General features: G+C 34.8%; 1 protein-coding gene across 3 annotated transcripts in view; it reads left to right on the forward strand.

The window, feature by feature from the left end:
* The window catches only part of MTA3 (metastasis associated 1 family member 3), a 167606-nt gene that overhangs the window by 28585 nt on the left and 113505 nt on the right, over window positions 1-25516 (forward strand). For all 3 annotated transcript variants that reach the window (XM_058020133.1, XM_058020134.1, XM_058020135.1), the window contains exons 5-7: window positions 7644-7707; window positions 8730-8847; window positions 24925-25027. In XM_058020133.1, the coding sequence (XP_057876116.1) occupies window positions 7644-7707; window positions 8730-8847; window positions 24925-25027 (285 nt within the window). The remainder of the gene's footprint in view (window positions 1-7643; window positions 7708-8729; window positions 8848-24924; window positions 25028-25516) is intronic.

Below are 25516 nucleotides of genomic sequence, written 5' to 3' on the forward strand. Positions count from 1 at the left end.
AATATTAGTGAGTCCTGATGAGGTCATGCAGAAGAAAGAACAGCAAAAAAGAAAGTGTGATACAACTAAGGTGTAGAGAAATCCCTTTTTTTCTGAATGTGGGATTCCTTAACTGAAAACACAACGAATGCTCTGAAGCTCAAGACAGATGTGGCAGGTCATTTTATAGTGTTACTTCTCAAGACAGAGCACTTTAGAATTTAGTGGTATTACCTTGGGATTTCTAGTTTTGGAATTCCTGGCAAACTAGAAGCTTCTGCATATAGGGTGTGTGAGTGTATATACAAATTTTACCTACTTTTTAAAAGCTTACAATGATCCTTATAAGCCTGATTATTTTCTGGCATAATCAGACTGGATAAGGAGTGAATTTGTTTTCCATAGGCATGTGCTTACCTAATCATTTAGATTGCTCCAAATAAACTCATTCCAGATGGGAAGAATACCTTGCTTAACAAAGGGACTTTTGAAGCATGTCTGACTATTTTCTTCTTTTTTCCTTTTCCAGTAAAATTCAAATTATTCTTACCTTAATTAAAATAAAAATTCAGTTCAGGACAGAATCCTGTTTTCATATGTGGTCTATAACCAGTACTAGAAACAGTGTAAGAAAAGGTGTATTTATCAGTGGAAAACTGTCACATAAATGTCTGAAAATCAGTACATATTTCTCTGTAGTGGCATAATTACAAAGTAGAAGCTTTTCATAAGATGCAAAACTTTTACTTTCAGTTGTTTGGAGTGATGTGTGTTGCTTCTGAGCTGGACAGCTTGTAATGGGCTTGATGATTTTAATGGTGTTCTCCAACCTAAATGGTTTAATCAATGTATGGAAAATCATTCCTAACCAGCTTCCTGTAGTTTTGTTCAGTTCATGTGCATCACTGCTGCTGTGCTAAAAGGCAACAATTTTTTACTTTTTAGCATGAATTAATCCCTAGAGAGAAAATATCAATCACTTGAGTTTGCAACAATACAGTTTACAGAAAGTGTATCTACAGTTATGCTTGTTTTGAGATATCAAAATATGTAATTTTACTGTGGCCACGTTGAGAAAATATTTACCTTTTAATTGCTTTTATATTCAAGTCAGTAGGGCATGATTGCTTCAGGAGACTGTCTGTAAATCTTACCAATTTGGAGTGCACAAAATTAGTACTCTAGCTCAAATTAAAATTAAAACTCTGAAGTTTTTGACTAAAAGCCACATGCAGTATCAAAATCCTGAGCCATCCATCCATATGATCTATGCACATGTTTAAATGCCAGGCATTTACTAGTACATTTAGATGTGCATAAATTAGTTTGCTGTGCATTCTGTTTTTGATTTTATTTGATCAAGTGTGTGTTAATTAGATAATACCAAATTGATTAATCTTTTGCCCACAGATACACAATCTTGTATTCTTTAGAAGATTGGTATTACATTGTCAGAGGCACAGATCCCAGTAGTAGTCGCCTATCAAATTTTTGTTTGAGTTTTCTTCCTCGTGTTTGAGATGGCTCTATAAATGGACAGAGACAGACTTGAGCCAATTAATTATAAATCAATTCAATGCAGATTTTTTTTGTCAATTCTAGATATTGATTGAATATTTTAAAAGATTGTAGTTAGGGATCTATTACAAGTTTAAATCACCATGATGATTTTTCTTTGTTTTTAGTGTTATGCAGTAGCTTGCTCCCCAGTTATTCTCTTTGTAGTCTGGGAACTTGAAATTTGCTATAAAGACATTGGTATGAGTCTGTCAGCACATTCTGTGCCCCTTAAATCGTGCTTCAAAGTAAAATGCACAAGTACTCTTAGTGCTGTCTTGCTGTGACTGGGGAATCAATTTCATGTAATTAGTAGAAGCTCTTTGGACTCTGCAGTTCCCACTTTGTGGTTTGGTGATCAGCATTGCAGTGTAGGCTGCTTGTAAGGGATCATGACTTGGCTCAAAGTGGGTGTTTGATTGGAAATCTTCAGAACACTTTCTCATTTAAGACAGTTCAGGGAAAAAAGTGTTGTTATTTCAGGTAGCTCTCTCCTCCTTAATTCGCTATCTTTTCTCCCATATTCTCCCTTTATGCTGGATGTGGGAAAGATCTCTCTGGAGTTCTACTCCTGCACCTGCTCCTTTCTATCCCTCTTCATTATGTACCTTCATTGGAGTTTAATCTCTGATTGCCATTGAAGTAACAGCATATGTTAAAATCAAATCAGATGTTTCTCACCAGCATAATATTTCCTAATATTCTTTCCTGTTATTTTATTCTCAGACTGTCTAGCTAGTGACTCATGCTTCTGTGTTCCAAATGTCTACTGAGACAGTAACATTTCTTGATGCAGATCATCAAGATCCAATTGGTATATATCTGTACAAAATTATCCAACATAATTCTGTTGTTTTCTGGAGAGCAATTGATAATTGTTATTTCTAAGTCTCTGGGGTTGTGCCTGCACATGTGTTTTTTTTTTCTTGAGGTTGTATCTGAATAAGCAAGGCATATAAAGTCTCATTGACTTGGTGGGAACCCAGAGCAATGAGGTCTAAGAGTTCTTGCATTGCATCATTGTCACCCAGGCTACATCTACATTCCAATAGGAGATTTTGTTGGCATGGTACTGAACCCATGAAGGTGCCTTTTCCTGTCTTATCATTCATACTAGTTAAAAGGCTGCAGGTATTTTGTTTCTTGTGATTTCTTTCTGTAATTTTTTTTTTATTTTGCATACTTTCTCTTCCAAAAAATCTCTATTTTTAAAAGTTTGTATCTCATGGGCTGTCTTACTCATCTGGTGAAAACATGAAGAAATAGCCTGCAAGAGCAGCAGAACTGGAACTGTAGAAGCTTCCACTGGTATATAAGTTAAGGCTGAAATGATGAGGCAGTTGCTGTTGATTTTGATTAATTTTGATAGTTTTAAAATATAAGTGTTTGCATCAGCTTTTTAAAATTTTCATAAAGGTTTTAATCTATATTTTTGATTAAAACCTTTTTTTACTTTAAGAAAAAGCTCATTAAAGAGCAATTGCCTAGCAGTGCAAACAAGAAGGCGTTTCATTCGATCTTTTGGGCAATTTGGTGTTTTGGTGTAGGTTGTTTAACCAGACTTTATTGAGAACTTTTGATAACATTGTCTGGTATAATAAGCTTGGTACAACTTTTTTTCTTGCAACTTAAACTCTTGAGCTGGTTGTCATCATATTTTGCCTTCATTGTACCAGATTACTAAGATCAGTCTTATCCTTCTCTCATCTAAATACTGATTGTTGTCACATTCTTGTCTGAAGTAAGTTCCTATATGATTTTCATTCCTCTCTTGGGTCTCACTGAAACATGGAATGTTTTTAACTTTAGTTTTTGAGATCTCTTAGGTCTTACCTCTGCTTACTGTCTATGAAATCTGTCCTTCAGGGCTGGTATGGTAACTGACATCTCACACAGAGTGTTGATTTGCATGAGCTCCATATTGACTTGTCCAAGACAGTCTGACCTATGAGTGCCTCACAAAACTGTCACTTATTTCTTAGAATTTAATTCTCCTTTTCTTTGTTCCACAGCAAACAGCCTCCCACCCATCCCAGGAAAAATAATTCCATAAAACAAGGGTCATTATGTTCCCCTCAATGAGACTTCTATCTACCATGATAACTGGTATTTCTTGCCATTTCCTTATAATCCTCATCAGTGTCTCTGTGTTTTGAGGTTCTGGCTGTCGATGGTTAGAGTTTTAGTTTTGGGACTGTATGGTTCTGGGTTTCTGCTAGGGCTGTTGTAGAAATCCTTTCCTACAAAATCATTAAGGCACTTTAGAACTAAAATTTTTTGGTTGGGTTTTTTTTTTTTTTTTTTTTTTTTTTTCTGGAGAGAGTGTGAATCTCATTTCTGTATGGTAACAGAAGGGCTTCCCTGAGATATGGAAGTAGGCTGTAGGTGTGGAAAAATAGCTTGTCAGGCATCCCTTAGCAGAGGGGTGTAAATGATCAGAAATTGTCCACTCACTGGTGAAGTCACCTGGAACATACAGGAAAAAAATTACAAGCAGACAAAACAAATGAGAGTGAAGGAAGGTGTAGCATGTGAAAAGAGCTTTCACATGATTAATGCTTTAAAGAAGAAAGTTATGAGTTGTGTCTCTGGTTATCAGGACTGGAGAAGAAATTGAATCCTAAGTGGTTTGTATGATAGAAGCTGGCAATACCATGAGCATATATTTACAGGCGAGTTTTATTGTCTCCTTTTACTACAAGACCTCTAAATTACTTTTTGTTGCTGGCTGATTTAATTATATAATAAGTTTTGTTGGCATTCTTGTCAGCTCAATGGAACAACCCTTTATTTGTGACCAGTTTAAATATGAAGTAAATCTAAGAGCAGAAAGGATTCTGAAGGCACAACTTAATCTCATCAAAATCAAGTTTAAATGAAGACATAAAAGCTAACTTACTTTTTTGGTTACTGTTATTTGTGCATTGCTGAGGTTGTTTAAACTTTCCCTCAACACTCCTACAAGATAAATTTTGCCTAATTCTGTAGGATGTAAAAACCAATTTTCTGAATATTTTTAATTTGAGAAGAAGGTCAAAATCAGACATTTGGAGACATAAGATCAATCATCTTAATAATGAGACCTTCTGATCCTGTTAACTAATAATTCACCTTGATGATGCCAGTTAAGCCAGGAATGCTACTTGTTGGAGAAATACAGCTTAAATCAGGGAATCAGAGTTACATAAGAGGAGGAAGGTTTCATATATGGAAAAATAGTAGACAACTCTTTATTTATGTATTTTTTAAAACTAGGCAATTCTTTGTAATTTTTAGCCGAGTTCAGTTTAATGACGCATTTTAGGCAGGAGACTCCAACAGAACAATGAATGTGTGACATTCATTGAGTAAATAATACTCAAAATGTAAAGACAGTGGGATTTCTGAAAGAATAGAGTATAATTTTATTTTAGTGTGTAACTGATTTTATAATCTGCTAAATGCAGCATACACTCTCATTTATTTTTGTAGGTAGCTAGCTCCCCCTTTCTTTGTCTAGTTTGGAAGAGTCAGACTGTGTGCTGTTATATTGATTTTTTATTTGATATAGCTCTATATTTCTCAATTATCCTAATTTAAAAACATTAAGGAATAATGCTCCAGAACACTGTAAGGAGGAAAATATTTTTAAATCCAAAGAAACTAAGGGTTCTCAGATACATCCCTTAAAAATCTTAATCCCAAGTTACCTTGTAATGTGGTTTAAATGACATTAACTTTTTCTCCAGGGTGTTTGATTATTAATATTGAAGAATGGGTGAAAAGTGCAGTGGAGAATATTAAGGTGCATATTACTACAAATCAAGTTCTCACCTTGACTTAAGTTCTCACCTTAGCATCCATGATTGAGGAGTGCCCAGTGTTCATGCTGCAATGAACTAGATGCTTGGTTCAGTCCAGCTGAGCTCTTGCAACTATACAGAGAAGCTTTTCCTCTGATGGGAGAGGAGAGGAAGAGTTATATAAACAGTAGGCTTTTATCGATTTGGTCAAGATTCTAAATCACTTAGGTATTGCAGGTTTCTCGATTACAGTAATGGGTAACTGAAATAGAGAATTAAAAGTAGAAAGACTTCTGTAATTTATCTGTTTTCAAACGTGAGTTTTGTTGTTGTTTTTTTATTTTAGTGTCTACTGTAGTTCTAGTGCTGTCTACATTGAGACACAAGTCCATGCAAGAGGTCATATATGCATACAAAATGTTACCTCTGTGTGACTCCAGCCATTAGATGGTTAAAGTGCTGTATGAAGAAATTTAGCATCAAATAGCAACTCACTCAGAAGTGAGTGAAGACATGCTGCAGGGACTAATCTTGGATCTTAATGAAATAAAATGAATTTCTTGGTGGACCAGCAATCAAAGATGAGGTTGGTCAATAAAATACTTTTGCAGTCACCATGGCAGTGGAGCAATGAATGCCTCTGTGGTAATTGAAGTTAAATAAGGGCAGGCTCTAATGGAGAGAGGGGCCACACTGGAGCTGTATGGAATAGAACCAGACTGGAAAGGTGAACTCCTGGTTAGCTCTTTACACTAAAAAACAAAATAAAATATTAAAATAAAGTTGGAAAACTGACTTCATGCTATAACATGATTAATTTTTGGAAGTGAACACTCGGGAATTATCAAGGCCAAAAGCTTAAACCTTCAAAGAAGGACATGATCGGGTGTCTGGAAGGTTTCCTACTTCTCTGCTGCGGGAGAATTTTCCTCAGCTGTTGTGTATTGTGGTCAGACTTTTCTTCCTCTTCTTCCCATTTTTCTTGGGTGGTGTGGTTCTCCTGACAGATATGACAATGAGGAGAAATTCAGGACAGTAACTTGTGCCTTACCCCCCTTTCTCAGGTTGTGCAGTGGCAATGAATAAGACATTAGCTGGGTATGTTCACTTAATGATCAGCCATTAGCAACTGGCTTCAAATGCCTGTGGTGGAGCTTAGAGTCAGCTCTCCCTGACAGAATAACTTTACAATACTCATTTTGGTGTTATCTTAAAATCAAGAAGGTCTCTGCAAACAAGTAGTCTTTCTCTGTGTTCTGGTCTGTTCTGTGAGGGTAGATGGGAGGTGGGTGTTCTGGGCTTATTTCCTGTAGCTGATGTATAAGGCCACAAGAACTTCCTGGCAAGTACCAACTAAATTGAGTAAAACTTTGGTGCATGAAATGCAAGGTGCTGTATGTAAGGGGTAATAAATATATCTTCATATACATATATATATGTGTGTATATATATGTGCATGCATGCATACATGTGTATCTATAAAATGGTAGTTGAGTTGTAAATTATACCAAAAAAATGCAAGTTGCTAACAAGGTGATGCAGCACACTTAACATTTTTCATCCATATCCATGAGTGCTTCTTTAAAATATTATTTTTTGAAAATAATTCTGCAGGTTACTTGTGGAGAAGTTGGAGCTAGAGAAATTTGAGGCAAGACAATGCTGGGGGAGATGGGATGAGAAGGGGAGGAGGGTGTTGGTTTCCCAGTCCCATTGCATTGACTGCTGATGTTACAGTGGGCAGGTCTGTACCACTACTGGGCAACAGGAGCCTGCACAGAAATGTGGTTCATCAGCATTTTAATATGGGCACAGAAGAAACTAAAAGAATTCCATGATTGATTATTAAAAATGCTTCCATTCAAAAGAGAAAAGTGCTTTGTTTTTACAGCCTTAAAGAAAGCCTTATATTCTTTCCAGTTTGGGTTTTTTTTTTTCAAATAATACACTGAACTTACTGGAGATAAATCACTTGGAGGTGATGTTTCTATAATCCAGGCCTTTTTGTTAATTGTGTGTGCATTTATTGTTTGCCATTGTACCTCTTCTCTTCTTTTGCCTTTCCATTACTGAAATTATTTCCCAGTTTGATGGAATTCCAATGTATTTGAATGCTTAGTTCAGTACAGCCATTTGTTTTGTTGCTTTTATATTAATTTTGGTATTAATAAAGTATGGCAATGTTAATTTTTAAATATTTTAATGTTTTTCTATTTTTAGTGTGGAGTGTGGAAGTTTAAAATATATCTAGATTGTTTTCTTGTAAGTAACTACTTGAAATTTGAACTTTTTACAAAGTAACTATTGTTGCTTATGTTTGTGTAGGGGAAAATGCAGCGTTGCACTTCTGAATGAGACAGAATCTGTGCTGTCATACCTGGAGAAAGAGGTAATTATGATTTCTGTTCTAGTAAATATTAGGATAAGTTTATTTTTCTTTCTGTATTTTTAACAAATGGGCAAACAATACTTTGAAAATCACACCTTGGATGATATGTTAAAAAAATTATGTTGTTCACAACACTGATTTAAACAATATTATTTGATAAAAATTTAATTGACACACTTAAATGATAGGTTTATTATGAATCTATTTGTATTTAGAAAATTAATTTGAAATAATGAATATGGCATCTTACAATTGAAAATATAGAGATGTTTTCCTGTAGCAGATACTGAAGGAGGAAATCACATGGTGCTTTTTTTTCCTCCTTATTTTTTCCTTTTATTGTATGGAAAGTATCTCCTCGTCACCCTCTGGAAGATACTGAGGATGCTTAGCTTTACCAGAGAGGAAGAAAATTCCCCAAGAATTTGAAAGATTGCAAAATACCTTTAAAATAAACATATTTTTCTTTGGAGTGTCTTAATATAACATCAGGAAGACAATGTTTTCTAACTGAACTTAGCATGTCTTTATTTTTAAATTTCTACACCAAACCACTGATAATCAGTAAAAATATTTTTAAAAGCAGGACTTGGCCTATGCTTCTGTGACTATACCACATTTGCCAATGCAGTTTTAGTGCCTGAGAAGGGTTTACAAAGAGTGTTATATTTGTTTTGAGATTAATTTATAATGGAAAGTCAGTATGGTTGAGATACCTATGAGTGCAAACTTGTTAAATTCAGTAAGCATTTAACATCAATTCTCTTCAAATCCATTGATATATTTTTGTGTATGGATCTTTTCATTATTACTCTGTTCTGAAGTAAGTCCTAACAATGAGAGAAGTCTTAATAATCCTTTTAAAAGCATTCATCAGACATCTGTATTATATAGAATGAAGATTTATGTACCAAACCTGTGTTCTGTCAAGTACGCAAATTTCCAAATGGAAGCTGTTACAAATTTGCAAACCTAATTTTAAAAATTATTATACTGTTGCAAACATGTCTCCTTTTTTTTAGGATACCTTTTTTTATTCACTGGTGTATGATCCATCATTGAAAACACTTTTAGCAGACAAGGGAGAAATCAGAGTGGGGCCTAGATATCAAGCAGATGTGCCAGACATGCTTGTGGAAGGTAAATACTTGATCTCTGAGTAATGAAAAAAAGAAAAGTTGTCATATTGCCTTATTGCTCATGCTGACTTTCTGAACTAAGCTAATGCACAGAGGCAGACAAAGTAAGATGGAAGTTCTGAGAAAATTTATGAACACCAGTAAATATTATGGAGAAAGAAAGGATACTTGAATAGCTGTTGAAAATGTTAATTTCCAGTCTGTGCATAGGCATTTTATATTTGTTTATTTAATTATATGCTCTGGTTAGTTATTTAATATAGGCTGCATTGAGAAAAGATGTTAAGGACCAACCCATCTATAAAATATTGACACTGTAGTAAAACAAGTGGAAAAGATATTTCTTCTTTCCCTTTTAAAGCAGACAATGCATAGAGAATTCAGGTATTTGTGTCTTCCTATTTCAAAATATTGCCTTTTTTAAAGCATCTTTTCTCTTTTGTAGCAGGGTTGAAACAACTCTTTCTAGCCTTGGCATAGCTTTAAAATCACTGATGTTTTTTTAAATTTTATTTTATTTATTTATAACCTAGCACAACTACCTATGCCTCTTTTGCTACATAGAAGTATTATTTTAAATAAAATTTCAAGTAAAATAATTATTTATGATTTGGATCATATTTAAGAAGCATGAGTAACTGTGTCTTGTCATGTTTACAACCATATTTGCTAATTAAATTTTAAAAAAAGAAAAATGTTTCTTTGGAAGTATCTAGATTTAGATACTGTTTTCAAGAGTCATGGTATTTCTTCTTTAAAAAGAAAGGATTATGTGAAAAGAGCATGACTTGCAGTAAGTCCAAGTAGTTCTGAATGCCCCAAATAGATATATTTGTAACCTTAGATGTTGTATTTTCTATTCATCATGATCTACTTTTTTTTTGCTGCTATACTTTTACTTGAACAAACCTCCCTATTATTTCTAATTTCTACAGACCTTATTTAATAAATGTATGAAACAAGAATAATTTGATTTCTGGCAAGTGGCTGATTATTTTACAACGAATGCTATTTAATAGATCACCTGCATTATTATTCTGACTTTTCATTTAATAACCAGAAATAGACTATAGGAAGTCACTTCAGGTTTGTTTATCAAATGTACAGACTTGTTTCAGAACAGGTTTATGAATAGATTATGACCCACTGCTATTCTTGCTGTGAAATGTACCTGCCATAGGGAAAAAATAGTCCTGTAGATGTTCATATGCTCAGGAGGAAAGCTTGCCAGAGGGCTCATGTGAAAATGGCTGTCTCAATGTGTGTGAGAGGCAACTGGGAAGTTCTGATCTGATTCCCAAGTACCTGGTAGAACTGTAGGGTTTTTAGGATAAGCTAGGGTTGTCTGCCAGGCAGGAAGTATTTTTCTTCTGAATTCTTCTTACTTAAATTTCTAAAGACGGAGGTTAATTATGAAACAGTGAATATTAAATATAAAGCAAATTTTTTCCTGTTCAAATTTTACTTATTTGATTTTTTTTCTAAATTTAAAGTCCATATTCATTTAAACTGAAGTTACCCAGTTCTTCTGGAGCTTAATGTTTTGAGTTAAGTCCTTGGTTTAGTTAAAATGAGTAGATAATCTCTCTTGCACATCATGAAAATAGGATTTCATTGTGTGTTACTGTCTTCTTTTCCTCACACCCCACTAACCCCCAAAATGCAATTAGTGGTGCAGTCTTCTTGCTGCCTTCAGTAGGAAATGATAAATCCATCAGAGAGGGAAGCACGAGGCTGCCCACAAACCAAGGTTCTGTTGGTACGTGGAGCTCTAGAGCAGTTGGGTTGGATTAATCTGCACCTATTTCAAGTGGCTGGTGGGAAAAAGAGCTCGGTTTTGGGAGGATCAAAATATCTAAATTATGGTAGTTTGGATTGATTTTATTCTAAATGTTTCCATAGCCCTCTGACCTAGGAGTAAAAACAAAAGATGATTCAGCTGTTGCTGTGTCTTTATATAAGCTGATGGCCTGGAAGTTAATCCATTCACTGTCAAGCCTTTTCTTTCATAAAAAAAAATCTAAACAATGTTTAAAATTAATAGATTAGAAAAGTTATATTTGGAAACTATGGGCTTCTGTAAAGATTTTTTGTCTTTATGTACATTTTTCAGCCTAGTGATCTCTATCTTCAAATTGTTATGTTCTAATGGGTAACTCTTTAGAACTGTAGAGCCGTCACCTGAACTTAAAAGAGAGAGTTTAGGTAACATCTTGTCAGTTGAGAAAAATCAGAGTTTATATAATCTAATAATAGTATTCTTAGATGATATCAAATAAAAAGCATTTCTGAATTTGTTCACACATAAAACTTGTTCTTTAAGCTAAAGGAAGAATACCTCTTTGAAGGTGGTTGGTAGGCATATTTTATATTCACAGAAAATCCCCCAAACAAGCAAACAAAAAGATAAATGAATCCAAGATTCACTCACCATCAGTTGTTTTATTTTCAAAGTCACTGGCATATAAATCCAATTCAAATGACTAAAGACGGTTTAGATTAGCTTTCAGAAGACCAGTCACAACATGGCTGAAAAGTAAAAAGAAATTCTACAAACATGAAATTCATTTGTTGTAAATCCAGTGATGAATTCTAGTAGATTAAAAATTCAAATTGCTTGTACTTTCTCCATATTGTGATAACTTATGTTTTATCTAAATAGACTATGGTGTGTTTATTTTGATTTTTTTTTGTGCCTATTGGACAACTATTTGTGATTTTTGTAGGAATAGATTTTTTTTTTTCCTTGCATTGATGATGCCATTTTTGCATCCTTGAGTAAAATGTACTGCAAACCCAGGTGATTAGGTCCAACTTTGGATAATGCAGCATACCTGCTTCTCCCTGCCCCAGAGGTGTATTGGAAAAATTTATATTGCTCTTTAATTTTTGAAACAAAAAGAGCATTTACTTTCAAAAGACTGAAAGGTTTATTAAAATCAAGATGCTTGATAAAGTCTTCCAGATTCAGCTGTTGTCTGTTTTTCCACTTTAGGATATGTTAAATCATAAATCCTTTCACAATCACAGTAAACAAATGTAAAAAAAGTTTAAATTTGGTTGAAAATGCATAAGCCTTGTAAATCCATGCCACTTTTGTTTGTAATGATGTAGCTAAATCGTTTAGATCACACATTTAGTAAAGACTGTAACTTTGGAGAAAGACCAGAGCAGATTTCTTTCCACAGTCTCTTCTGACTTTTGTTGACACCATTCTTGGGAGTAAAACTTGGGAGTAAAATTTGTCAGATTTGAACGATTTTATGGTTGTGTGAAGTCTTTTGTCCCCCCAGTGCCAAGTGTTACAGTCTGTCTATACTCTAGTTTGGAGATTTTGAGTCTTTTTTGTTGCTTTAAATATGCTGATAGAGAGGAGACTGTTGTGTACAGCATTGGCTGAAATTCTGGCTAGCAGGGTACTGAAGAATGTCCTTTCTTTGTTTGAACACCACCTTCTCCAGTGGCTTATCCTGCGAATGTCGCAGCTTGTTTCACATCCCTTTCCAGTGTGGGGTAACATTCCTCTCCTCTGTGCAGAGCAGGAATAAAAAGGTTTATCTCTGAGAATCAAGAGCATGAATTTGGGCAAGGAGTGGCTTGTTTCTGTGGAGCATCCCTGCCCCTCAGTACAGCAGCGAGGTATCTGGTTCTCTGCATGTGATGGCCAGAAGCTGCTGTGTGGTGCACTCACCTACAGTATTTGATCAACAACCTGTAAAATCTATGACTAGTAACTTCAATAAGCAAACCTAAAAGCCCTAAGCAAGCAGAACAAAACCCTCTACAGCGTTGGTATAGGCAAGTCGTTATTATTTTTGTTACTTGGTTACAAGGCACACTTTAATAAATTGTTCTGAATATGATCAAATTTTTGTCACCTTTAACTAGCAAATTTTATTTAGTCATGTTTTGTGTGCAGGGAGATTACACTTAGGCAAACTGGTTTAGATTCTTGGTAGACTTTTATATAACATTGAATCTTGTCTCACAGCTTTAAAATCCAAATGTTTTTAAAATTCTGGCATTTCAACCAGTGTCTCATGCAGTGCAATAACTGATGCAGTGACAGTTTGTTTTACATGGTTGGCTAAAAAAGCAGAGAATGAGAGGGAAAAAGTGCTAGCATGGCATTAAGGATATAGTTTATGAAGTAGGATAATGCTTAAGAATGGGAGAAATGGGAAAATTTTTGCTCTGTAGGAGTGCTTCTAATGCATTGTTTTTCCTGTCACATGCCTGCACTGCTCTTTCTGCCTCATGAATGACATCATAGGCCTAACTGCAGCTGTCACACAATTTAAATGGATTCACACAAAATAAAATGCATGACAGCTTAGCTAAACAAACACAATTGAAGTCATGTTGCATAAAAGGAAGCCAATTGTTTACAGTAACCTCGCTGGCCAAATCAGTAATTTCTTAAGTAATGCTTCCTTTCATTCATTCATGGTGTTGTGAATCAAGTGGAAAGGCTGCAACCAAGTCAAAAAAAGGTCTTCTGTTTGTCAAGTCTCTATTAAAACTTACAAAGCAAAGGATATTTTCTAAACAAATCTAACAAAAAAATTTATCATGACTGCATTATAAGCATGATATGTAAGTTTTGTGAAACTGTCTGCAGTAATTCTCTGACAAAAAATATCCCAACCAAACAATTGTATTTTTGAGAAAATTATTACAATTTGGAATAAGTTTCCTATGTTTTTTTTAAAAAAGTGATTTATCAAAATAAATTTTCTGTTGTTGCATTTGATTTTGTTTACCAGGATGTAGTAGAACAGTGTGGTGCTAGGCAATGTAAGATGTTTAAGTGTTGAAATCAGGAATTTCAAAAAACCAGCCCAGCAGTGAGGAAGGACCATGTGAATCAGACCATCAGCTGTTTCTTCCTGCAGGAAATCTTGTCACTTGGGGTTTGCTAGTTTTCTTAAAATTTGTTTAAAGCCTATTAGAAATCCAGTAGGCTGTCATCTTGAGCTTCCTCATGAACCTCTATGATCCTTTTTTAGTACTTCAGGATTTTTCTTTATAAAAAGCCTGTTGACCACTGTGTCTTGGTTGCAATTTTGATTGATTTGGCTAGCATGGCTGTGAGCCTTCACTGTGCTTAGTTTCCCACATTTTTTCTTTAGCTCCCATTCCCTTCTTCACACCCTAGGTATAACACAACTTGGTTTGAGCTCATGTATCTTGATTGGTAGGTGTTGTATTCCTAAAATCCTCTAGAAATCTGGAGAGGATTCTTGTCCAAACTCAAGTAGATCGTTGCTGTACGTAGTGTATAATTGTTCTCCATAAGTATAGGAAATTTATTTGGGAATGAAGAGGCTGAGAGAAGCAGCTCTGTGATAAAGTCCTGTGGTGCTGACAGGCAGGGAGGGGGTGTCAGCCATTACTGGGGTCTGGTGTTCCCCTGGGCAGCATCCACAGCCAGCCACATGCATGGTTATCTGAGCAGGGGAAGTGTTTATTTTTAAAAGTTTTTTTTTTTTTTTATAATGGTGGGAGGTTTAGTTAAATAAACAGATTATTTAACTATGATTTTTTAAATTTTATTTTGAGTTTGGTTATTTTTTTTAGTAATTGTTATATGCCAATCCACCACTAAGTGTGGATTTTTTGTTTGGTGTGTGTGTTCTGGTTTTTTCTTTAGTTTTTTTTTTTTTTTTTTTTTTTTTCTGTTAAGGTTCAGATTAAATGTATGAGATGGTATTTTTGTTTGGAATTAGGTGTTTATAGTTTTTATTTCTATTGTAGTCTTATAATTGTGAGTTGTGCAGTGTTTTATTAATAAATTATAAAATGGAGTTGTAGCTCTCTTTTTATAAGGTTTTTTTAAGGATAAATTGTTTAATGAAGAGGACATACTTAAATTATTTTTAATTTAAAACTGTGACTTGTAATGTGGATTTTTAAAATTATACAATACTACTTAAGCTCATGAAGAAAGTAAAAAAGGTAAAGGAGGATTAGCTTCTGCTTTAAAACTTCTATCTTGTTTTATATGGAATACTATATTTTAAAACTTTAAACTCCTTTTTTACTATGTGATATTAGACACTTCTATTCAAACTACACACTCATAATCTCAGTTTTATCATTCAACTTTGGAAACTTTCTCTATGACTTCAGGTTAAATGTAGTGTTTTCTTGGGGGGTCAGTGTTAGTGCAGAAAGTTAAAAGTTCTCAGCAGCTCGGGCTCCAACAGGGAAGCGTCTGCTGGCAGTGTTTGCTGCCTTCCCTGCCTGGGCACGACGGAGCCGCGTCAGAGAGGGACATGGGGCGGTGGGTGCAGGAGGGGTCAGCCTTGATTTGGGAAACGAGTTCTCAGTTTCTGTGCGGAGGTGTGCGGCAGGAACCAAGCAGCAAGGCATTGACAAGTATGATTGTGGTGTAAAGGTTTATCTGGGAACTGGCCGCTGGTCCTAGTTGAGTGCCCAGTTCCGGGCTGTTTGCGAGTTGCTGTTTTCATAGCCTGCAGGGGTGATCTCAGACTCTCATGCTAATGGTCCCCTCCCGGCTGCAGTCCTGTTGCCAGCCCGGTGCTGCTTATCTCCTGCATCTGGGTTTGAATGGAGACCTTAGGGAATTCCTTATGGAGCGGGGATCTGACACAATTGGGTTCTCTCTGGCCGTTTAAAGCAATACAAAGAGTGTGGAGTGGGCAAGGAAGAGGAGTACCCCCTGCTAAGACATGCAGGAGGGGAATTAGGGTCTCTGAAATGGATGAAGAAGCACCCTGTAGCAAAAATGGTCTGTTCAAAGCATTTTTTTTCTTCTAGTAAATAAAATTGTAAACTAAATGCTGGAGTCCATCTTGCACACCTGAAAATACCCAAAGAGTGCCCAGAAATAGCATTTGCTGTGCGGCTGATTTCATCTTTGAAGCCAAGGCATTTTAGAATTAATGCAGTTCAATTAATTAATTCTTAATAGGAAGAAGGGGAGCAGTTGGGCAAATTTAAGCTGCAAATTTTAGATGGCATACAGAGAAACTTAAACGTTTCTAAAATGCTTCTGTTTCAAAAAGAATGACTTAATTCCTTTAAGGGTGGTTTCTAAAGTTTTCACTGTTTCTGTTCTTTTTACCGAGAATCCATTGTAAGAGTATGTTGTTTGTAATACACCAAACATACCAAATGGAAACTATTAAACTCAGTCCAAGCCTTTTAATGTTTGGGAATATTGGAATTTCAGGATTTAAAGTTTAAACATGATTACAGGTAAGGAGGTAGATCAGAAACCCATTTGCAATCTGTTTGGACTTTTAATATTATGAAAGTTCAGAATTGCTTAGACTTGGTGTATTGTGTTTTCTGATTCTATAAATGCTTCCCATATAATCAATTTTTTTTCTTTTATTTAATTGATAAAAATATACCTTAGAATGGTGAAACTCAACTGTAATCTTATGGGGATGGATCTGTTCTGTTACTTCGTGGTACATAATTCTCCCATTTATGATCTGAACCACTGCTGAATTTGAAAGTCACTCACACAGCCAGAGACCTGCAGCGGTCATTTCAATGGTGCATCTGATTCTCTTGTCAAAAGTCTGTGTGCTGGCTTATTTCTGTTAGTGTTGATGCAGTTGCAATGCTTTAATGCTGTTGTGAGAGGATAATAATCAGTCCTTTTTTTAAAAAAAAAAAGTGCTGATATGAAATAGTTTTAGAAGGTTCTGTATTCAAATATTTCAGTTAAAAATTGGACAGCCAGATACTCTGAGGACAGACTAATGTGTGTTTGTGAGGAATATCTGACAGGATAAACAAATATTGTGTCTTAGTGTCCTATTGATTTCCAGAAAATATGGTCTGTAATTTGTGCTACATGATCACTTTTTTGACAGTTGTTGGATATTAACTGGACATATTAATACAGTAAGTAGTTCTTAAAAATAAAATTCAGAAAATATTGCCTTTTTTTTCCTGAGTTCAGTGTTTCACAAATATTATCTGTCTAACCTTCTGTATTTAACTGGCTTTAAAAAATCATGAGGCCTCATAATTATGAGGCCATGTTAGTGTTTCCTTTGTGAGTGAAATAAAATGCTGTTACAAAATGAGTAAGTAGAATTAGAGTAAACCCAGCTGCTTAGGTGTGATCAAAGGAAGAGTTGCTTTTCTTGTGCACCCACAGAAGGTGACAACAGCAGCACCTTTAGGCTCTTCCATCAACAGTATGTGAGGAGAAGGATTTTGTAGAAAAAGCTGTCAACCATAAAGTTATTTCTGGATGGGGTTGAGGAGCCAGTGCGTCTACTCACTTGCATACCTGCCTTGTTCCACATACAGCAAATTGGGAGTTTACAGTCAGTGTCTCAAACCAGGGTTCTTGTCAATTCAAGATGACTTTATGGGATCCACAGAGCAGAAAGCAAAGCTCCAAGTTTGAAATAAAAAAAATACTTTTAGGGGCAAGTACTAAAGGAGATGGTTATGCCTAACTCAGGTTTGCTTCTAGATGCCTAGAGACCTTGTAGAAATTGATTTCACCAAATTCAGTGTGAAATGCATTGAATTTTTATATTTGACTGAAAATCTGGTAAATCAGCAGCAAAATAAATGATAACTTCAAAATATTGGTTAGAATCTTAGTTCAACTCTAAGATGATGGCTTTCTTTTTCAATGCTTTTTTCAGAAGGAATGCATGGAACAAAAGATATAACAAGTAGATTTAGGAGTTCCTGTTTGTAGAAGCTGCAGTAGAACACCAAACATAACAGGTGTGATGGTGCTAACCCAGTAAGACTCACCTTTAGGGTCAAAATAGAAAAAAAAATGTTGCTGAGACTTATTAATCTCAGCTGAAAATGGATATTTAAAATTGATCAGATATTTAGATGAAATGAATCTCAACAAGTAATAAAATTCCTCATTATATATGCTCAAATATATTTTGTTCTCAAATGGGCTTTCTGTTGGTTGCACTTTTGATTTTGAGTTTACATGAATTTTTTTCCTATGGTACTTTCTAAAAGTAGGAGCTGTTGGGGGTTAGGCAATTTAAACATGGTAGTCCCTTGTCAGATTTGAAGATTTTTTTTTTATTAAGCTTGTACAGTAAATTTTGCATAATTAACTGTCAAATGCTTGATTATCACAAACAGTAAAATACACTTTACAATGTCGTTCATGTCAAATTTTAATAGGATTATGATGTCCTTTACATCTCTTTTGCCAATCTCACTTGTAGGGAGATGAGTTATTGATTTGTGTGCTGGACAATTAAAAGCACGTTGATTTAATTTGATCAGTTTTATTAGAAATGAAACAAAACACATGTAAATGGCCTCTTGATTCCTGTTTTCAGGAAGGAATTTGTTTCAGCCTAATCATGCGTTTGCAAGGAAAATCTGTAGTTTAGGCCTGCAGCCACAAGTACTACAAATGTTCAATTAGGTATTTGAAACTTTGCATAATAAACTATAGTGTTTTATGAAGTGTTTTCAGTGGTGTTATTTAAAAATACTTGTTGCCTTCTGGTCCAATTTGTTGAGGTATTAAGTGCATGTATAATTTTGATCAAACAGATCAAAATTATTGTGGTGATGGAAATTTCTGAGCTTCAATTCTCAGATCATTCACAACTCCTATTGTTAGCAGTGGAGGATAAGATAGAAGAGTTGGAAATTGTGCTGTTTATCAATTAGATTTTACAGAGATGACTTCTTTGGTTTGTCCTGTTTGGGATAGTTGGAGTGGGTTTTTTCTGGTATTGTTTGGTTGCTTGTTCATTTTTCGCTCTGAATTGTAAAAGCAGGTCTTACTTTCTCAACTTTGATTTATGCTTGAGGTCAATCAAGTTTTTGGTCTTTGTGAAAAAAGAGCCATGATACTCTGCTGTCTTTAGCTCCTTGAGGAGACTTAGGCTTCTGTTATTAGTGTTGTGTTTGTTATGAAGCTCCTATTTCTCTGCAGCTTGAAGGAAATGGTTCAAGTGGTTGCAGTGCAGCAGGAATGGTCTGTGCTGCCTGTTGGTGTGGCAGGTTGGGCATGATTGCTGTCAGAAAGATTTTTATTGCTAATAATAGCTGTAGAGCCTTGGCTGTGATTGTTCAAATACTAAATGAGTTCTGTCAGGTAGTCAGCCTTATGAAGGGTACAGTTATTTATTGTGTGCTGTGTATGTGCTTATTATCCCCCTGGGCACTCCAATCACTTTTCAAACAGCAAGTCTTAGTGTTTAATTGACTTTGCTGGTATTTTCTACCTCAGTAACTTCACCTAAAAGGACTCACTGTAAGTTCAGAATGTTGTTTCTTTGCTGTTTTACTGCAAGTCTGATTTTTCTTCTAAGTTTATTCTGTAGAAGATGAAAAAACAAATAGCAGATGAAATGTGGTTTTTTACATTTTAATAAGTCAAGATATATTCATCCTAAACAAAAAGTTCTTGTCTAAAGGATTTTCTTTACATTTATTTACACAAAAAGATTTTTTTTCTCTTTAGAATGCTTAAGTAACAAGGAATTTGAGTATTTTTAACATTAGGGCTTAAAAAAAAAAAAAAACCAACCAAAAAAACAACACAACACAAAACTGCAGGACCACAGATTTCCTTTTAATTTAGTCAGGGTTTTGGTGTGGGTTTTTTTTGTTTGGTGGGATTTTTTTTGTTTGTTTGGTTTGTTTTGGTTTGAGGTTTTTTTGTTTGTTTGTTTTTGTTTTATTTTGAGAAGAAATGTCTCTGCATTATAGTATCCCTTTTTCAAAAGCAAGTATTTTAAATACTATTAATATTCATATGCAATGTTCAACTATTCTTTTATTTGCACTCAGAATAATTTTCACCATGCTTTCCTGAAAACCCTAGTGCCTCATCTGTTGTTATTTCAGGAATTTCAGCAAAACTGAAAACTGTTCTGTAGGGTTTTGAGAAAGAGGCAGCCTCACTTGTTCCTTCCTTCCAGCACTGGGCATTTCCATAAGCCAGCCATCCTTGATGCTGCATTATGTAGAAGTTGGTCATTAATGTGTGTTTGCAGTTCAGTTTGTTCTGAGCTCAAGTGCAATTCTTTCTGTTAATTTCTAGGAATTTAGAACATGATGAATTGAAGCTCTGACTGTTTAATGAGTGCTTGTCTTTTGATTATCAGTGATTAGATTATAAGTACTGCAAGGCTGAACACTGAGAAAGCTTTAAGGTCATAGGAGGCAGTTCTATTTCAAAAGGGATTTTTCAAGTGCAGAATGATTAAATGTTTTTATACATTCAAGCTCTAGAGGATAAGTGGTGACTGGACTATGCATGTTTTATTGGCTTTAAAAATGCCCAGTAGCAGCTTAAATGATTATAGACAAGTAACAGACCTTTATCACATAATATATTTCATTTATAGTCTCTATGCATAGCCTGATTTTAATTTCTAGTCCTTATACGTGTCTTACATTCATAAATTTTTAACATGAGATTTACATAAACGTATAATTCCTTACCTGAATAATTAAAAGCTGAATATACCTCTGTCAGGCAAGCTAAGGCAGAGGGGAGATTGGTTTGAAATTGAAAGGGAAACAAATAATTTTTCTTTTGCCTACACTTTTCATCTAAGCTTTCTCATGTTATTTTGATCAGAGAACTTATTTGCACATAATTCCATTATATTTTTTGAAGAGTTAAGTGTTAATTTTTGAACTTTTCTTCTGAATTTTTTAATCTGTACTAGTGAGAATTTCAAATGATAAAAAGATTAAATAAAAATGAGTAATAAGAATTTTATGCAGAATGAATATACTGACTCTTTTAGTGAGGAACTAATGTACTTTTCATCCAAGAAGAAAGCTCAGATTTTGCATTAGACAGACAGGCTTAATGTCTGGAACTTTGCTCATATACAGTACAAGAAAATTCAATGTGATTCTATTTTTCTCCTCTGCAAGTCAGAGAAAATGTTTGCAGACTGTCTAAATAGCAGCATGAGAATGTGATTCATGAACTGAAACTTCATTTTCACTGATTTGTTGCCTATTTTTAAAACAATAGTACACAAACAACACAGGAAACTATGTTCAAAAAACCATTTAGGATTACCTGCAGGTAGTATACTCCCAAAGAGTTCTGGCAACAACCTGCTAAATGCTTGATCTGCTAAATCCATATTTCAGTGAAAGAAATTTCATTGTGTTGGATGCTAAACTGATCTAGGGGAGGATAAGAACCAACAAGTACCTCTCTTCCTCATCCTTCCAATGTTAGCTAAGAGATATTTCTGTTCCACAAGTACAAAACTGAACCACAGAGGTGAAGACACTGGATTGAACTCTGATACATGTGCTAAGCATTAAGAATGTGAGCCTTTAAAAATGCCTCCACATTTATCTGCTGAGGTGTCCGGTGAGCCTGAGGAATTGACACACACATCAAAGCTGGCTGATTTCAGGAGGTTGGATGAATAAATGAATTTGCTTACTGGGAGGAACTCTGTGGTTGGAACTCTTGGTCTGGTGGCCACTTCTGTCCATGGAGAGATCCACTGCCTTACTATGACCAAAACCCCACAGCCATAGATTTTCTGTCCTGTGGAATTAAGGATCCAGCAACTGGCACCTCTGTTTTGCATATCCTGAAATCTGGGTTCATTCAGCAAACTGAGTACTGCAGGTGTTCAGTTTGCATGTTTGAATTGAATTAATGGCTGAATTACTTTTTGAGAAGGAGAATAAAAGCTTTTTGAAAAATAGTGCAAATTGTGCAAAATACATAAATAAAACTTTATACATCAAAGGTGTCTTTAAAATCAGACACCTCATCAACTGTTTTTCATTAAAAATTAGATTTGTATTGTTTCATTGACAATAATTTTTAAAATAAAACCTAGCTTAGAGATTCATATTTCAGTTTCTTAATATGTTATATTGCAGTATTTTCATGTTTAAATTCAAAGAATTTCACTCTAAGAAGCTGTTTGTATTGAAAGTAATTTTCTTTTAGTTGGATACAAGAAGAACATAAAATCATGCTGAATCTGATGTACTAGTTATCCTTGGGGTATTTATCTGCAGAAAGAGAAATCTAAAAGACTACTTAGATCTTTAATTTCACGTTCCTCATTTTAAATACATTTAGTTTATTTTTGTTTAGTAAATTTTTTATTCCTTTTTTTAGAGGGGCACATCATGCTTTCATTTGTCTAAAATGACTAATTGAAATACAAGACTTTTCAACTTTTTTTTTTAAAGAAAATTCTTACTTTTTACTAGAAGACATTCATGAGAAATAAGGAATTGAATGATTGATGAAGAGTAAACCAGATGTATTTCTGACAATCTACTAATGTTTTCCAATTAGTCATCAGGGTTAGACAGGCTGTAATAAAATTGTAAGCAGTGATTAGAATAAGTTGTATATACTGGTATGGTATATCAGTTATTAAAAAAAAATTCCTTCTCAGTACTTCTCAGAAGCTGTAATTGAAATGCTGCTGGTGGTAAGGGAAGGTGACACCTTTAAACTGAACTTCTCAGATGCACTGAAATGGTGAAAGTAAAACTCCCCCATTCCTTTGTGAGCTGGGTTTTGCAGTATAACAAATTTATACTATGACAACTTTATCATCTGTTCAGTTTGAATGTCTTATACTTTGGTGTCAAATTCAACAATGTATAAGATAAATGTTGATGTGCTAACAGAGAAATTGCATCTTAAAGTGGTTTGCTAAGTTAAAAATCCTATGGGATGCAGTACAGGCATGATCAGCTAAGGATTGACAGCTCAAGTAAAACACAGAGGGTTGATAATCATTATTTTCAAAGACCTACTTATATTATGTGATCCTCCTATACTAATGCTTTCAGCACAGGCAAAGGAAGTCAACAAAATACTTATTCCTGAAATGAACTTTTCTGAGGTTTTTACAGCACTGTTTGACTGCCTCCATGGTTTGGTCTGTTTAAGTTACTTTCCCTGTTTAAGTGATTATATCCTGCCATGTAAGTGGAAAATCAGGAATTGCATAGCTGTTGAAAGTGCAGCTTGGCAGACTCCACCTATTTTCTCGAAACCTCTGCCATTTTTGCAGATATTTAATATTGCAATTATTAGATGTGTATAGATTATTTTGGTATAGATATTCCATTGCTTATATCCTATTTATGTCTACTGCCATTACAAATGCCGCTTGGCAATATTTGACATTCACATTTATGAAGAGTTACAACACTTTATAGTAGCAATTGTTTCGTTTCATCTAATTAAAGTACGAACTGTAATATTGCAGTTTTTTTATTCTTTTTGAAAACTTGATTCAGAAGACATGTTTTGTTTGAATATTGGAGCTGTGTTTGTATGATGTTTTTTCATGGTGAGAAGTATAATCTACCTGAATAATGTTTGATCCCCAGACTATGATGTCCTGAAATGGTTAACTAACATTAAAGGTATTTAAAAACTAACTATTAACAGATTGAAATGAAGTACTCAGAGAATATTTATAAAATTTAGAACATCACCCACAATGTGTCTGTCACAGATGGAAGAAATGAATGTATTGACAGGTGTGCAATCGATAGGATAAGTTTATAATTCTAAAATCCTTTCCAAGATGCCAGAAATTAACAGTTTGTCTTCAGTATTGGATGTGAATTAGCTTGAACAGAAGCTGAAGTCCCATTAGGCAGCCAGTGCTTTATTGCCTGTGTATTGGAAGAAAGTAATTTACTGTGTTTTTCTGAGAATGTGACTGTGAAATTTGTTCCTGAAACATTAGCCAGACAGCATGGTGCAGTTCTAACTTGTGTGTTTGCTAGGGATAAATATATACCACATTTTAATTTCTTTGCAGAATCAATGTGCTAGAAGTCATCATATATTATGTGATTTGAGAAGAGCCAGTACTTGGTTTGCAGTCTGCTTCCAGTCTCTCAAGTGTACAGGTTGTTTCATGTCTTGATGATACTGTGCATGTTTAGACTGGCTGTTTTTCTGAGAATGTGACTGTCATAAGAAGACTGTCATAAGTCATAAGAAACAGCACAGAATAAAGTAATCTTCTGTGTGATCAGAGAGGGATCTACACAGCCCAGATTTTCAAAGGCAGTGGAATGGCTGCATCTGACAACAGGTTTTCATTCTTGCAGTAGATTGTAAAAGTCACAGAGAAGTACTGGCAACCAGCTAAACATTAGTGGTTTTTGCATGTTGGCTGAGGGAAGAACACCCTCCTATTCTAAAACAGCAGGGAAAGACAGTGATTCTGACTTGACTGTTGTCATCTCTGGTGGCCACAAAAGTGTTGGCTACATCCCACGGGAAAATCTCCTTGTACTGGTAGCACAGGTGGTGCTTCCTCCATCAGCCTCTGAAATGTTTCTTATTTTACAGGACAAGTTATTGGTGTAGTAGGCAAGACAAGATCAAGTTTTATGAATGTGAATCCTTGTACCAAATTCACACTTCACTGTCCTTCCATGCAGTACAAATCATATTCTTGTAACAATGTATATAGGGCAAAATAAATTTTGGAAACCACCCCCACTGTTTCAGCCATGTGCATGTACAGAAATTGTTTTGTTGACATAAATGAAGTTGGGAAATGATGGTGCAGTATATAGTAACTTTCTTGTTTTTAACAGTACAGATAATGTAGTGGCTGAAGAGGTTAAAAAAGGCTTAAATGCAGTAGACAGCATTTTTGCATAATGATTTATTTTTTCAAGGCATAGAATACAAATTGGATAGAATTTAATTGCTAAAGTTGATTAAGTGTAAAATTAAATTTAGTACGGCTTAAGTGTGACAGTAACTTTGATATACTAGACAAGCAATTTAAAGAAGCCGCTGGTTGGTTACTTAGGGTATGGTTTCAACTTTATAATAACATTTTATTAAGGTTCATTGGTATTTCACCTCCTAAGAATGCTCCTTAAATTGAAATGCTGATGTTAGGGGAAGGTATTTATTTTGGTGATGCTGCATTATGGAATTTAACTGGATAACTGCTGATGATTGTTAATCATGTGTGTGTATGTGTATATGTTTAAAAATGTACAATGTCTCTTTTAAACATGGTGCAAGAACTGCACAAAGAAAAACATTGTGAGTAATAAGTGTTTTGTCCCATCTACCTTTTGACAGGAGAATTAGATGACAGAGAACAGGCAAAGCTGGAAGTAAAAGTATGGGATCCAGATAGCCCCCTTACTGACCGTCAGATTGACCAGTTTTTAGTTGTAGCACGGTAAGATTAAAATCCTCTCATCAAAAATCCTTTTCCTTTTTCTACTGACTATTCATTCCCCTATATCATGTTACTCATCCTGTTTGCCATTTTGTGAGCCCTTCTCTCTCCCACAGTTAGCTAAAGAGAAAATCAGACCATGACCCTTTGTAATTTCTTGAAGCTACCAATGCAGGAGGCAGAAAAAGAGAGTGAGTTTTGGAATAATGATACACTCCCTGTATTTCAGGTTATAGTAGAATTTGATACTTTGAATGTAGATATCAGTTTGCTTTCCCCTCAGAATAAATTGTTTCAATACTAATAATGATAATAGAGTCTTGTGTTTTAAAGTACTTGGAATTTCATGGTGTAAAATAGAGGTTAAGAGTAGAAATAAAGAAAATGTTAACAAATTAAATGGGTTAAGAACTTGCCACATATGCATGTAAGCTGAATAATTATTTTGGATGAATATTGAAATAAAGTTTTGAAGTCATGTATTTCATT

The sequence above is a fragment of the Melospiza georgiana genome, chromosome 3 (assembly GCF_028018845.1).
Source record: "Melospiza georgiana isolate bMelGeo1 chromosome 3, bMelGeo1.pri, whole genome shotgun sequence".
Taxonomy (NCBI): Eukaryota; Metazoa; Chordata; class Aves; order Passeriformes; family Passerellidae; genus Melospiza; species Melospiza georgiana.